Below are 16,833 nucleotides of genomic sequence, written 5' to 3'. Positions count from 1 at the left end.
TGCTACCTTTAAAAAAAAAAAATTGGGGGGGGGGCGGAGCCAAGATGGCAAAGCAAAAAAAAAAAAAATTACTCAGTGCCCCCCTGGAAATCTACTTTCTTTAACCTTTTAACAGGTTTTTTTTTTTAATTTGCATAATTTTAAAAAATACAAAATTTTTTAAAATGATGCATCTTAAATTTAATAACATTGTAAATGTATGGGTTTTTCCTGCATTGAAATTTTGATGATGCAATATTGCATCATGTAACCAAATAATATTATATTATAAACAAGTCATTACATGCACATATTCCTGCCGACACACTGGACTTCCTGACAATGTGACACACACTCACCTGCCAGCACTTGCTTGTTAAGACTTGTCTGGTGGACTTGACCACTAATCTGTTATAACTTGCATTTTGTGTGTTTATTTGGAAAATAATGTAATCATTACAACTTTAACTGTTGCACTTGAGATGAAACATGAATGATTTTTCAAAATTTTCTTCTCTTTTTTCCTTATGCTTCTACCACCCCCTTATTTTTATTCAATGCCCTCCAGCTGTACCCAAGGCTACCACTGCCCCTCTGGATCATTCCAGTATTGCCCACTTTGGGAACCTCTTGATTCTAATGCATGTGATGTGTGATGCCAAATCTTCGAAGTTCACACTGGATAAAAGCAGGCCTGTATCCTTACTGAATGGTCCAAAGGGTCACAATGAGCAGAAGCAGTACCAGGAATATTAAGCCCAGAGCTTAGTAAGCGTTATCACTTAGAGCACAGCTACCAATTCTCATTACATGTCAATCACAAGCAGTTAGTTAACTAAGAGATTATTACTCTGCTGCATGCAGACCTTCCCAGTACCAGGGCTGATACTGAGTTTTTGCCACCCATCCAGTGTTTCCCCAGCCCACCATCTAGAACTCTCCCCTAGGCAATGAGGTTAAATGACTTGCCCAGGGTCACACAGCTAGCAAGGTTCTTCCCTCACTTTAAAGATATTATTCAAGTCAATTCCTTTTAGCTGTGCCAAATGTTTTGGGCCAGGTCTAACAGATTCCTCTAATGGTCCAGGATCAGAACAAAATGAGACACTCACAGACCATATAACTTTTAACAAAAATGTTTGCCCAATGATGGCAGTAGGGAGAAGATGTTAATCAAGAATAAAACACAGATTCAGCTGAATGCTGAATGTCTTATCTTCATGTATGCTACGGTCAGTGCAGTTAGTTGAGAGTCTCAAGCATAGAGATCCAATTTCTGGTGTATTGCATTTACTTATGCAATCAGGAAGCTACATTAAGAATCTGAACCTCAAACCTCTGATATAATTGAATCTTTTTTAAAAAAAATTAACTAATTTTAGTTTTCAACATTTACTTTTATAAGATTTCAAGTGCCAAATTATTTTCTCCTTCCCCCAAGATGACAAGCAATCTGATATATGTTATACATGTACAATCATATCAAACCATATCAAACATATTTCCACATTAGTCATGCTGTGAAGGAAGAATCAGAACAAAAGGGGAAAACCATGAGAAAGAAAAAAACAACAAAAAAGTGAAAATAGAATGCTTTGATCTGCTTTCAGACTCCCTAGTTCTTTCTCTGTATGTGAATAGCATTTTCCATCATGAGTCTTTTGGAATTGTTTTAGATCATTGTGATAAAATTGAATCTGGAGGACAGTTTCCGTTTCCTTTTAGGGACTAAGTAGCCTAGCATGATTGAGGGCAGATGCTGCTCCTACCACCTGAGCCCTAAGGGAGCTATTTTTCCAAAGATAAGGATGTGAACAATTTTCAAAAAATTTTCAAACCAAATGACATGAAAACATGTTCAAATTCAGAGAACAAATGCAAATTAAGAAATGAAAACTCTTGCAAATACTCATCAGAACACTGTAATATTATGACCAAACATCCTACCAAATGTTTCTTTTTGGTTATATATACAAAATGAAACTGTCTGCCACCTTTTATCTCCAAGAAAAACCTGACCCATCCTGCCGCTTTTGTCTTTTGGTTTAATTTGCATTTTGAGAATATAAAAACTGATATAATGAAGTTCCTCCAGTAGTTTAAGTACATTTGTTAGAACAGGATCTCACACTTAGGGTATGAATATCTAAATTAATGTTTACAGATAGTCAAAAAGCATGTGATTCTTAATACTGTTCTGCAGAAGCAGAAAAGGGACTAAGGCACAGGACTAAGGAGCCATTCTGGATTTAATGGGTTGCTACGTCTGAAGAATCAATCATCAAATAGCCTGACCATTGAAGATGAGTGGGCAGCTAGGTGGCACAGTAGATACAGCAACAGGCCGAGAGTCAGGAAGACCTAAGTTCAGATCTGACCTCAGATTTGTGACTAGCTCTGTGACCCGGGCAAGTCACTTAACCTTGTTTGCCTCAGTTTCTTCATCTGTAAAAATGAGCTGGAGAAGTAAATGGCAAACCACTCCAGCACCTTTGCCAAGAAAACCCTAAAAGGCATCATGAAGAGTGGGACACGACTGAAATGATAAAAAATTAATGATGAGCTCTTCTGACTTAGCTAGGGTGGTTTTAATCCGTTACTGGACCCATTATAACAGCATGTGAACCAATATTTTTTCAAAAATAAAGCTCATTCCTAATAAAAACAAAATTAATATACTTTAAACTTTTGGTAAACTGTTGGATGAGTCCAGAAGATCTGGGTACAAATTCTACCTACCACTGATACTTACTAGCTTGTATAAGTAGGGGCAAGTCATTTAGCCTTTCTGTGACTGGCTCCTTATTTATAAAATGGAGATGAACATACCTCTATTATCTACGTAGTGGATAGAGTTGGACTTGGTGGATTCAGATCCCATCTCTGACATGATAGCTGTGACTGTGCAAATCACTTAACAGGCTAAGGCCTGCTTCTTCACCTGTAAGTTGGGGATAATAGCCTCTAAATCACAAGGCCTAACTCATTGTGGGGATCTCAAAGATGAAAAGAAATAATGTGCAGAAAGCACTTTGTACATATTTATTTGTGTGGGAGCTACTATTACTTAATCTTAAAGGATTATGAGGTTCAAATGAGAAAATATTTTGCAATGACAATTACTTTTATTTTTTTAAGTATATGTTTTATTTTTACAAGTATATGTTTTATTTTTACATCCACTGAAAAGCAGTGATATTCATATATGTATATGAGCATGAACATAAGAAATCACTCATACAAGCCATAGCTACGAAACATGGAATTGTAAATGATTATGTCCCTAACTTGTGTTTCTTATAGATCACTAACCCACCCCAAATGGCACATATTTTGACTTTAACATAGCAATAACCACTTATTAGTTTTTCTGATCCTCTTGGGTTCTTACTTTGTGTATCATACCAATTCATTGTTACTAATGTCCCTAATTGCATAGAATGCAAGTTCCTTGAGGGCAAGGGCTGTTTATTTTGGGGATTTGTTATTTCTAGTGCCTGGCAAATAATAGGCACTTAATGATCCTTGCTGTCAACTTCATATTTTAACCTATTATTAGTTTTCACTTTCTCCTTAAGTATTTGCTGACCTCAACAAATCAACCAGGGCTAATTTAATTCATTAGTACACATTCCCAATCCTACAAAGTGCTCTGGGGGACTCCGGAGAACTAAGTATTATCTTTTTAAGTGCCCTCCCCTTTGAACTAAAGAGTCTTAACCAAATTAATTTCTCATAGATCTTAAAAGAGCCTCTTAAATGCTACATGAAAAGCCCCCAGCAGCATACTCAATGCAATTCTCAGGAAGACCCAAAATTAGTGTTTAGGGAGAACCTAGTCCTGTCATACAGCATATGGGCCTGGAGACACAATCATCCCCAATACAAAGTAAATTTGTAAATTCAACACACATTTTACATTTTCAGTATGTGGTTCTCAGAGACTCAGCCACATTGACAAGTCTATAGCTGCTGAATGTAGTTTACTTTGTAATCCCACTGGATTGGGGTGGGGGGAGACACGGGGACACCTTCCACTCTAAGCACAGTGGCTACAGGGTACAAGATTCCCAAAACCGGGCATCTGATAACAGGTGCTCCCTTTTTTCTTTACTGCTCTTCTCCTACTTTAGCCACCATCAGACCTGATTCTGCATTTCTGGTTGTTCAGGCTTGGAAATGGAACAAAGTGAGACACTCTCATACGACATAACATTTAACAGATGAAGTTTACTTAATAATAGCAAGGAAATATTTATTTTTTAGTTTTTTTTTTTAAACGCAATTGGTGCAAGGAAATATTTAGCAAGATATCTATACGTACGTAAGTACATCCATAGGTAGGTAGCACTGGTTCAGGTGACTGCAGCTCACCACATTGACCATGACCACAACAGGCACACCTACTCAGAAAGAGGTATTGACTTACATAGCTACAAGGATTCTGAAGACCAATTAAGTCTTTTTTTTTTTTTTGACTAGGCAATGGGTTAAGTGACTTGCCCAAGGTCACACAGCTAGTAAGTGTCATGAGTCTGAGGCTGGATTTGATCTCAGATCCTCCTGAATCCGAGGACTGGTGCTCTATCCACTGCGCCACCTAGCTGCCCCCAAGGCCAATTAAGTCTTGAGGAGGGTTTCATGGCCTTTTCAGAGAAAAAACAATCTAGCCCATGAAGAGCTGTTCCTGGCACACAAAATCCTACACAACTTGGCTTCACTTTTTCAGCCTTATTTTACACCACTCTATATTCCAGTTAAATTGGATTGTATGCTATTCTCCAATCTTTGGCTCCCACCTTTATTCATTTACATATGCAGATTCCCATGTCTAAAATGGATTCTCCTCATATTCTTGCTGGCTGACATCCTTAGATGCTACCAATACTAGGACACATTCCCTTGCTCTCCTACCCAGAAGTGACAACTCCCTTTGATTAACTTGTGTACCGGTTTGACCTCTTCTATATATTTATTCGTTTTATTATCTTCTGCACAGTCGTGTACCGAATTGTAAGCACAGCATCTAGCACCAAGTAAGCACTTACACTTGCTGACCAAATGCAAGCTCCTTGAGCATGACTGGTATTTTTTTCATCTTTGTGTGCTGTACCTTAGATCCTTGATTCATGTTTATGTTTCAGAAAGTTTACACAGATGAGATTAGGCCAAGAGGTCAGTCCTTCCTAATGTTAATGTTCTCAGTGGTCTTTTTAAACTATGAGTTTTTGGTATTTTTCTCTCCTTTAGATCCCTCACAATTGGATTTCCTCCTCCATGGATCTCTTCTACAGAACTCTGATCCAATTCTTTTGGCTCTCCCCCTCCCATTTTTGTTCTCTTTAGTTCCCTCTCCTATAATTTGGGGCTGGGATGGTAACTGTCCAAATACAATGGTTTTATTGTCCTTGACAGTGAAAAGTTTACTTTACACACACACACACACACATACACATTTTTTGGGGGGAGGCATTTCGTACTTAAATAATAACCTGGCTTACTAAGGATCTCTTGCCAAGCTTACCTTAAACTGGTTTTACCCTGTCATGTTTATCTGCTTTCTTTTGACTTGTATTACATTCAATAAATACACTTGCTTGGGGAGTATTGGCATATATAGTTTTTTACTTTGTTAATCTAATCCATATATAAACAAACATCAAGGGGCAGCTAGGTGGTGAAGTGGATACAGCACCTGCCCTGGAGTCAGGAGGACTTGAGTTCAAATCCAGCTTAGACATATAACACTTACTAGCTGTGTGATCCTGGGCAAGTCACTTAACCCCACTGCCTAGTGCCCCCAGACCCCAAATCAAATGGCCCTTCAATTATTTAGGTTTTACTTTTGTCATTTTATACTTATCCCAAGACAAATCTTGTGTATTTCTAAGTAAACTAATGCCCAAATAATTGATGGTTGTTAGTATTTTAAAAAGGATGTTTCTTAAGATGTTTTCATTACTTTTAGTACCAGAAAACAATGCAGATTCTTTATGTGGGTTAACTTTGTATCTTGAGAAACTGATCAATTCAATTATCTATACAAAAGTTTTTGGTTAAGATGGCTAGATTTCCTATTTATATTTTCGTGTTATCTGAAAATACTCGGTATTTAACAAGGTTAAGGCCAAATTAATTGGCGAACAAACAATCTAAGAAAAATCTGTTTATGATCTGATACTGCTAAACAAACGTATAAACAATCTTAATTGATTGTATAGGCTGGTAATCTGCATTTATTTAAATTTGTTGTTGTATCCTAGAGTACTCTACAGTTAAAGTCCTATATAGTATCCTACTTCTAGACACAATCTTCTTCACATGAAGCCAACTTCATATCTACTCAACTAGTTCCTGGCTCAGACTGTTGTTTCAAGTAGGAGGCTATACAATAACACTGTACAGACAGCAAAGTTTGATAGACTTGAGAACTCTGATCAATTAAATGATCAACCACAATTGCAGAGGACTGATGTTGTATCAGGTTACCTACCTTCTGACAGGTGAAAAGAAATGTGATATACATTTTTTAAACATAATCAATTCAGAATTTTGTTTTGCTCGACTACTTATTTTGAGAGTTTTTCCTCCCAGTTGGGGGAAGGAGAAAGTAAATGCTTGCTAGTTGGGGAAAAAAACTAGCTGGAAAAAAAAAAGTAAAGCAAAAAACCAATTAGTGGACAGTCTGCTATCCTTGCAGTCTGGTTAGTTAATTATGCACTATTAATTCCCTCCTGTTCATCAGGGAGTCTAACTATGACCAAAAGATAGTTATATGAATAATATTTACAGACATCCCCTCTCCATCCTGTAAAAAGACACGTTACTCACACTTTTAACTTAGAACAAAAGAGCATTTTGTCTGTTAACCTGCATGTGCCTTGAGTTATGAAACCTCTCAAAAATCTTTCACCTTGTACTAGTTCTTGATTAGGAACTCAGACCATACCTCAGTTTATTTGAGAGCTCTTTTGAGCTAAAATCATAGCTAGCTAAGCTTCCTTCATCTTTTCTCAACCACAAAAGGTATTTAGTAGTTTTATCTGTATCATTTCTAACCTCTGCAACTTCAAAAAAGCAGTCAATAGGTAAGCACAGCCTCTTGCCCAAACAAGTTTGTATCATTTCTGGCAGAGTTGTATCCATGCACTAAAATTGTTACATTGGCTCCACTGAAACTTCTGCTTTGTTTTGGTTTTCCTATCACATTCTGAAACACACTGGGTGTGGGTCTCCTGGGGATAATAAGCTAAAGTTCTTGATTTCTTAACCTGCCAGTTTTTAAAAAACTTGTTTTTAATTGACCTGTCCTTAAAGTTTCAGCATTGTTCAGAATGGATCCTAGAAAGGAATTTATACATTGAAAACTGCTTCTGCAACATCTGAACAACCATGCAAGCTTTCTAGTTCCAGGTACAACATGCATGGAGGCATATTTGGTGAAATGATCCATTTCCACCTCTTTCGAAAACTTAAAAAAAAAAATCAATGCAAACAAGTTTCAAAGGTTTGCTAGAACTTTTCTTCATCGCATCTAGGACAATCCCCACCTCTTAATGACATCTGCTACCCTAGGCCACTCAAATCTTGTTTCTTACTGTTCTCTGAGTGTTCTCTCTTGAACCAATGTTCCAAACCATCATTGTAGTACACCTTTAGCCACAGACTGAGATATAGTGAGTAGCATTAATTTCTTTCTGGTATCACGTAAGGGATTTGTTAGTCTGGTACAGCACTTCATTGCACAGCTCCAACTTCTGCCATGGTCTCAACAGTAAGGTGTCTTTCCAGAGTATGGAATTTGAACCCTTTAGTTTCACCTCCTTTTCTTGGCTTGTATTGCTGCTCACAGTTCATCATCTGCTCTCTCTGATACAATTCAGGAAAAGGGTTGGTTCAATAAAATAAAATTTATACGTTGGTGGTATGGTAAAGCTCTAACCCTCAGCTACTTGTTAATTACTTGACTCATTTCCCTGTCTTCCCTGGTAGATACGGTATGATTTCATAGTTGGCCAATGTTGCTACCCATCTCTAAGCAAACAGCATCTTACTTGATATTGATTAGTTGATAGTTAGCTCCACAGCCAAAGTCAGAATTTTTCAAAGACAGCCTACTTCAAAACTAAGAACTTTAAATTATATATGAGATAGAGAATTCCCACTGAGTGACAGTCCTCTAGATAAAAGATGCTCATGTTTCTGATAACTACTGCTTACTTAGTACAAGACTTCTCCCAAACCTTCCTGGTTAGTATCTGTATATAACACACAAAAGGCTTATTTGGATGTAAAGAAGGCAACACTGGTACATATGTAAGGCAACTGACCAGATCTTTAAATGCTTCTTCAGAGTTGTATTTTAATGATCTCCAAATGGCTCAATAATAAATACTTCATTATAGTTACAGTAGGTTACAGTAGAAGTCTAGGACTTTTCAGGCCCTCACAACCGCCTTTTGCCAGAATTATTAATAATCTCATCTATGTTGTCCTTGTCTTAAGTCTCTCTCTGCTCCAATACAACTTCCACATAGCTTAGCATTAGCTTAATAGTCTAGCATTAACTTTCTTTGGGAGGGGGCTTTTTGGTGAGGCAATTGGGGTTAAATGACTTGCCCAGGGTCACACAATTAGTGTCAAGTGTCTGAGGCCGGATTTGAACTCAGGTCCTTCTGACTCCAAGGCCAGAGCTCTACCCACTGCACCACCTAGCTGCCCCCTAGCATTAACTTTTGTCTGCCATGCTACACTGTTGATTTTCTGTGAGCTAGAATTCCAACAAAACCACTAGATCTTTTCTCCAGGAATCACTGATTTATCATACATCCCCCATCTTGTATTGGTATAATTGAGTTCTGGAGCCCAAGTGTTTAGATTCAGAAGGACAAAATGGTTATGTGATTTTCCATTAAGAGGAAGAGAATTCACATTTCTTGACTCTACAACCACAGTGCTAGTTATCCTAAGTGACTACAAAGAAGCATGATTTGGTAAGCGCCACAGATTATTCTGGCTAATAAAAAGGCAAATTTTGGAACTCAACTGTGATTTTGAAAATACTTTTACAGCAAATGTATAGCATACTTCATAAGTCAAAGGGACACTTTCCATTCTTATACTGACAAGACCTAAATAACATCTTAAATTTTATTGGTCAAGGCTGAAACTATGAAGACACAAACTCAAAGACATCTCACTCAAAAAAAGGCAGAAGAGGGGCAGCTAATTGGCACAGTGGATAGATCACTGCCCCTGAAGTCAGAAGGACCTGAGTTCAAATCTGGCCTCAGACCAAACACTTGACACTTACTAGCTGTGTGACCCTGGGCAAGTCACTTAACGCCAATTGTCTTTTAAAAAAAAAAAAGGCAGAAGAAACAAACTTGAGTGTGCTAACACAAACCTTTTGTGGGTTAAACTTACTGCTCTCCTTTTGTAATTTTATTTTCAATAACTTGCAAAAAATCTTGTTAGAATATATAACATTCTGACCTACTACTATAATTGGAACAATTTTAGTTTTCTTCCAAGTTACATTGTCAAATAAGTTAACTTGATGGCAGATATAATGTTAGATTAAAGATGATGAGGATTAAATTCACTTTATAAATGCCTGGTTTAATTTCCAAGTATATGACCAGATCAAATTGCTGCCTGTAACCTATGTGGGGAGGGGGAAGGAGAAACAGTGCCAGCTCAGAACTAAAACTGTACCCTCTTAGAAACCATTAATTTCTTACCAGTAATAATCATCACAAAGATTTAACATCTTTCCAACTAATATTATTTTCAACAATACAATTTGATAAGAAGTTCTTGTCCCACTAAAGCCCTCCTATGATCATGACACTAGATGACAACAGGTTCTCAAAGGTTCTTCCAGAACACAAGGTTTGGCAAATCCTACAAAATTTGAAAGTTTTAAGTTCAGACCTGGTGATGGACTGTACATTTGCACATCCAAGGATCAGTTTGGCTAAATTCAGAGAGGTTCACAACGAGACTGGCCAAAGAACTCTCCAAGACCACTCCCTAGGTCAGATGGAGAACACTCCACCACGGGGGAGCGCAGACCTATAGATACTCACAGGTCCTATAAATATTAGTGTATTAGCAGCTCTTTTCTTACCCTTTCAGAAATTAAAATTTCTATTATTCTTTCCTTACTCATATTCAAGCTAAAACAACATTCTTAAGGAAATTAGCTTTCAGGATGATGTCACTCAAATAAAACTTAATCTAACAATGAAAATCAGCTAGGATTTTCCAAGTGAATGACAGAATATGTCGAAATCTCATTTAAGATTCTCACATTAAAAAAAATAAATAGATTCTCACATGAATAAGGTTTACAAAAGGAAAAAAACAAAAACAAAAACCAAGAGTGAACTAACGGATAGTTTGGAAGATTCCTCTCCTGACTTCTTTCCCCCGCTAATACTACAAGTAGGAAAATCCCACTCCTCCATTCCCCTGCCTCAGTTCACGTTAGTCCAAGTATCTCTAGACAAAGAATGATCTTCCAAGCTAGAAAACCCTAAGATAAGAAATTTATTGCCACCTTCATAATTTTTTAAAACAGATGAAGTTTAAAGTTACTACTCCTGTCTAGAATTATATACTTACAAGTTCTCAAATCTTGTCTTACTGTGGGACAACTTCTTGTGGGACTGGTGCCACTTCCTTCTTTCCTCAGTTCTTCTGAAGCTAAACCTTCCTTCCACTGAATAATGAGCACAAGAGAGCCATACATTGCACATCATATTTCATTTTCTTCCTTTAATCTTCACATAATTCTTTGAATTTCTGAAATCAATGCAAAACTGAGCATACAAAAAATTATATTTATAAAGACTATTTACTGAATCTTAATCATCAATGCCAACAGAAATGTCATATCACTCTGATGATTGCTAATTTAAGTAAAGAAAATAAGTGTTAATCATTTAACCTTTCTCCTCAGCATGTTAAACTATGTTTCTCTACATCATCATTTCTTAACAGTTTCTTGAGAATAATTAAAGAAAACAGTTTATTTTAAACAAGAAGTTTATTTAAACAACAAGATGTTTGACTTGAAGGGAAAACTATCTAGGATCAATTTTTTTATAGTAATTTATCCCTACTGAGAGACAGAGATTGCCCTACATGTAACAGCTACGTACAAAAAAGTTATAAAATTGTCCTTGGTTTTACAATGATAAAAGAAAAACATTGAAATTATCCAATCAAACAAGGTATGCAAGGATTTTTTTGTGGGTTTTTTTTTTGTTGTTAAACAGTGAGAGCAAAATAACTTACTGGAATATAAAGATAAAAGTTGAATGAGCATGCCACTAATGGAGAAAAGGGATATTTTCACAGAACCAGTTTGTTTTTTCCCCTCCCCATCTCCATTTGATGTTGATCATAACATACCATCGGCCATTTAGTTAAAAAAAAAAATACACATTATGCCTGTGCACATACACCAGTTACTTTATGTACAATAAAGGAATGGGGGAAGGGAATCAAAGAAGAGAGAAAACTATACTGCAGTAGTCAGGATGTGGATGAACCAAATCTTGGTTTTCTAATTGTGAATGTATTGTTTTCCTTGGGAGCACAGTTCTGGAGTACAGTTGCATGTTCTCTTTTTAGTAAGCGCCTCCTGTCTGCTGCTGGAACACATCAATTGTATCTTCATCCTCCATTTCCAACTATATAGCACAAGAGAAAAAGAAAACTTTTTAGCTCTACTTATTATCCTTTAAACATTTCAAATTTATAATACTGTGATCTGGTTGGTTGTCCTGAGAAGAGTTAAAGGCTCCCATTTAACCTAGATTTGCAAAATTATTCATCATGGGAATCTTATAACTTACACTTATTGTCAATTCATTGCAAACCTTAAGCTTTTGCTTCCCCCCGTAGCAGATAGCTTTTAAAAAATCCTACAGCTGCACTGCCCATGATACTTGAAAAAAAGGATGGCTAAAGAAGTGCACTATATTATAAACAGCTCTTTCAGATATGTCGTCCTTAAACAAAATTCAAAACCAATGGTCTTTCTCAAAACCTTGGGACATATACATATTTTGTTCACTGAAAACACTGTTTGGGTTGAACTTCTGAAATCGTGATATTTTTCCATCACTTAAAAATATAATAGCTCATACTTACTATAGGGATCATGTGCTGAGAAAAGTAGTCATTTTTTACCCCAAGGATACAATGAGTTACTATATGTACTTAATTAAATACTGTACTACCAACAAAAGTACTATATTATGTGATGTTATGATAATAATCTTTGCAAGGCCTCTAAGAACTCAAGTTCACCAAAACTGAGGCTGAGGGCTAAGGCACTAAACAACTAATGAATACGATGAATAAAAGACTGGAGGCAGGGAGGGAACCCAAATACTTTGGGCAAAGTAATACCAGTGACTAAATGAGTCTTTTCTTTTCAGTGAATGGGTTTATCTTACCTCTAAATACTGTTTAGATTTACATGAGAATTTGCAACTATATATGTACAAAGGCTTATTAATAACATGCTATAGAAATATATTTAGTACCCAACATGCAATTACAAATCACAAAAATGGGAGACAAAATAAAAAAGTGACATGAATATAATCTGACTCATATTGTTCACTATCTGACAGCATTTAAAACTACTTAAATCAGGGGCAGCTAGGAGGGCGCAGCGGATAGAGCACTGGCCCTGAAGTCAGGAGGACCTGAGTTCAAATTAGGCCTCAGACCAATCACTTGACACTTACTAGCTGTGTGACCCTGGACAAGTCACTTAACCCCAATTGCCTTTAAAAAAACAAAACAAAACCTACTTAAATCAGAGATAATCATTCACTGCATTTCAAAAAAACCTGCAGAAATTTGACAGTGTGCCTGAGATTCCAAGTCGAGTTCTCACACCTCTTTCAAGGTAGAATGTATCATTAATGATTGAGATGCTACTACCAAAGTGGAGGAATAAAATATATATATATATACACACACACACATATACACATATTTTCCTGCTATCAGAAGAATTCTGAGCAACTTCAAAAAGCAGTATTATTCTTGAAGGTGTAAGAAAGCAAAACCCTAATTAGCTGGAATGCATTTCAGTTACAACACTGAAATATCCCTAACTTACTAAACTACCAGATTTATTTTTGATAATTTTTAATAGTTTATAGGTTTTATAGGAATCACAGGATTAAACACTTAAAATTCAGATTCCAAGATATAATACAGCAGAAAGTTTAGGAAATTAAATATGGATAGACCTTCCACCATGCCAACACTAAAATAAAGCTGTCACAGGTTATCAAATTTTAGAACTGAAATATTTCTATACCTTGAAGTGCATTTCCTGGTATAAGTACCCAATTTTCATTTTTCTTCCAGAAGAGAATTCAGCTTCTCACGGCTAACTACAAGATTTTCTTTTAAAATAAAATGTTTAGCAAAAACTAAAGATTCTAAAACATTCTTTCTTCAAATATCACTCAAAGGCATTCCAAATTCTTTAAGTTAAATCAATGATGTTGCTATTACTTTAGTTTTAATCAGGTGAAAAAACAGACATTTAGAATTAAAGAGATTCCAACCCAACCTTTTGCTATTAAACATACTGTACATACACAGAGCTCTCAAAAAATAAGTAATTCAGGGAGCAGACAGTGGTACTAAAAAAAAATAGTTCCCACAAGGAAATGTCGATATGACTACATAAAAGAACAAACAGCAAACATTTTATTAAGTTCTTATGTGAAGAACATCATCAATATAAGCTGGGGAAGATAGAAGTTCTACATGAACCCTTTGCTGATACCTCCAACTGCTAGTGCCCTCACTCTTAAACTACCTCATATTTTAACTCCTTTCTATTTATTCTCTTTAGGTTTATTCTGTATATATTTGTATTGTTTCCCCTGTAAAAATACACCCTTGCCGGTGGGATTGTTTCATGCATACTCTTTTTATCTTTACTGCCTAGGACACAGAAGGCACTTAATAAATACTTATTGATAGATTCAAGGGGCTTATAGGCTAATAAACTATTACTTCAAAGATCTATGAATTAATCAGTGTGGGAACTTTTTCCACCAATGAAGCTCATAACCTCAAAACAGATGAATGCTTTCAAGAGCTTTTGTGCTCAAAACACTCATTGCACATGTAATGTCAGCAGTCAACCAGCTGGGGAACAAAATTCATCTGGCCTCAGAGGTCAAGAAACACTTCAAGGAGATGGGACCATTTAAACTTGGCCTTGAAGGAAATACCCATGTAGATTTTGATTAGTGGATATGGGGGAAGAAAGTGAGATGACAGGCATAGGTACAATCATGAGAAAATGAGGCAGAGACAGTCAAGTGTAAGGACGGTGAGTACATAAGTCAGATATCAGCCTACAGCCTAAGGATAAAAATGCAGGTAGGAGTCATATTGCAGGACCTGGATGTTAAGGAAGCTTGAACTTTATCTAGCAGGCACTGGGAAGTGCCTCGACATTTTTTACAGTGGCTGGGCCTCACAATGGGAAACAGTATTGTGTACAAAGGAGAGAAAAACTGGACTTGGGAATCAAGAAATTCAGGTTCAAGTTCAGATACTCACTACCTGTGTGAAGGAAGGAAAATCTGAACCTCTGGAGCTGGAGTTTTTTCGCCTATAAAATGTTGATACTTACAGAACTGACCTTCCAAGACTGTTGAGAGGAAAGCATTTTGTAAATCTTAAAATTACATAATGCATGCTATTATTAACATGGTTAGAAGTGTGCATTAGGTAGATTACTCTGGCAGTGATGTGTGGGATGAATTGGTACAATGCTATACATGGGTGCCTAGTTAGGTAACTTACAATAGGCCCAATGTTGAGTAACTGAAGGCCTGAATTATAGCAGTGGCAGTAGAAATGGACATTAAGATGATGAGAGTTATTACAGAGATTTTGACAAAACTTGGTGATTGACTGGATATAAGGAACTGGAAGAAGAAATGAGTCAGAAGATGACTTTACAATAAGAACATTGGTGACTGGGATTAAGTAAAAAAGAGAAGCTATTATAAACCAGGCACTGTTACTGTTACTTTACTTTAATTCTTATAAATTACATGAAATACGAATTCTAGAAATTATAATGGAAAATCTTACCTGTGCAGGTGTGTCTGTTTCATTGATTGGTTGCCCATCAAATCGGAATCTGATCTGCCTCATTGACAAACCCTGAACAAAAGACAAAAAGTAAGTTACAATATAATTACTATTCGTATGGCTGTATGGAAGCCTGACTCTAACTTTAGATACATACCATATGGCTCAATTTCTAGATTTGGGCCTCTAGATTTCACAACATATACATACTTTGAGAATCCATGTACAACAGTAGGCAGAGCTGGACTAGGTTAAAGTCCCCTTGGTCACTGAGACATTGGTTATGTGACCACGAGCAAGCCTCTCCCAGCAATAAGCAACTCTCTAAGTTTCAGAGCCAGTGCCTGAACATACATCAACCCTTCCCATCAATTTGAGAACATACAGTACTTGGGTTTGAGTCTCGTCTCTGCCACTGGTGACCTTTGATAAGGCACTTAACCTGTCTTACTGTTTCCTCAATGAAAGGGTTGATGTAGCTGATCTCTTAAAGCAAAAGCATTTTTCTAATATTCACAATCTTTGAAGTTGTCTAAAGTTGATAACTTGCCTTTTAAATAAGAGTTATACGCCAAGTAGCTTATAATACATGGGAATCAGTTTTAGTGGTTTGTCTAACCATTGTATAAAATAGTTCCCTACTGGCTTCTAATTGATGGGGAGTTTAAAAAGTATGACAATTTTCTATCTAAAAACTTAGTAGCAATTAAAGAAAAGGAAATCAAGAAAGACAAGAATGATCCTAAAGCCAACCCAAGCCTACAACTTGTACAGAAATTTTGTCATTCTAGTATTAATATAGTTCAGACTTTTGTAAGATCATTTATAAACTTTGTATAATCCTAAACTTTTTACATAGTATTTTACAGCTGTTCAAAATTCCAAGGGAAAAATAAAAGCTATACCTATTGTTTTCCTGGGGGAAAAAAAAGGAAAAAGAAAAAGACAAGAACTTTAATTCAGTATATCCTATCACCCAGTAATGAAAGATGGCTATGAATATGGAAGACTTCGGAAGCCTCAAAATTGAAAGTGACCCAAATATCAAGATATACAATAGATCCATACAGGCTAAAGCATGCAGCTAATGGTGATTTGTATATGAGAACTAGGGTAGACATCCAGAACACAGCCAGAAAGTGAGGCTTTCTGTTCATATGGCAAGAAAAAGGGATACTGGATAGAATAAGAGCTACATTTATTCTATCTAAGTTGGGGGTGGGTTGGAGATTAATCCTTACAGATTATATGGTCTCCCTCCACTGATACAAAAAAACAACTTCTTAGTAACATGTACTCAAAAGTTCTCTGGGGCACCGAGAGTCTCATGTAGATGGCATTAGGGTTTAGCTTTTAAGGAAACAAACATTCTGGAAGGTGATGAGGAAATGCATTTTCCAGGTACAGGGGAAAGCCTGTGCAAATAAGATAGATGGGAGATGAAAATCATGTAGAAAGAAACAATTTGGTTGGATCAAGGAATATGTGAATGGGAGTAACATGGCTGGAAAGGTAGGTGGTAGTCAACTTACTAAGTGCTTTAAATGTTATACACAGGAGTGTGATATTTGACCATTATGGTAATAAAGGAGCCATTACAGTTTATTGAGCAGGGGAGTCACACGGTCAGACTTTTGTTTTTAGGTATATCAATCACAAGAGATATATGGAAAAGTACAGATTGGAAAGAATAGA

The 16,833-nt window shown here is 36.4% G+C and overlaps 1 protein-coding gene across 1 annotated transcript in view; it reads right to left on the bottom strand.

The window, feature by feature from the left end:
* Nucleotides 1–11,219: 11,219 nt before the first annotated feature.
* The window catches only part of SUMO2 (small ubiquitin-like modifier 2), a 12,884-nt gene continuing 7,270 nt past the window's right edge, over nt 11,220–16,833 (bottom strand). Inside the window, exons 3-4 of the mRNA XM_027873171.1 lie at nt 15,139–15,210; nt 11,220–11,681 (exon numbers count right to left, since the gene is read on the bottom strand). Of these exons, the coding sequence (XP_027728972.1) occupies nt 11,619–11,681; nt 15,139–15,210 (135 nt within the window). The 3' untranslated portion in view covers nt 11,220–11,618. The remainder of the gene's footprint in view (nt 11,682–15,138; nt 15,211–16,833) is intronic.

This window comes from Vombatus ursinus, unplaced genomic scaffold (assembly GCF_900497805.2).
Source record: "Vombatus ursinus unplaced genomic scaffold, bare-nosed wombat genome assembly UNPS02014801.1, whole genome shotgun sequence".
Taxonomy (NCBI): Eukaryota; Metazoa; Chordata; class Mammalia; order Diprotodontia; family Vombatidae; genus Vombatus; species Vombatus ursinus.
The sequence above is the reverse complement of the archived record's forward strand: the minus strand, read 5'-3'. Positions and strand labels throughout refer to the sequence as shown.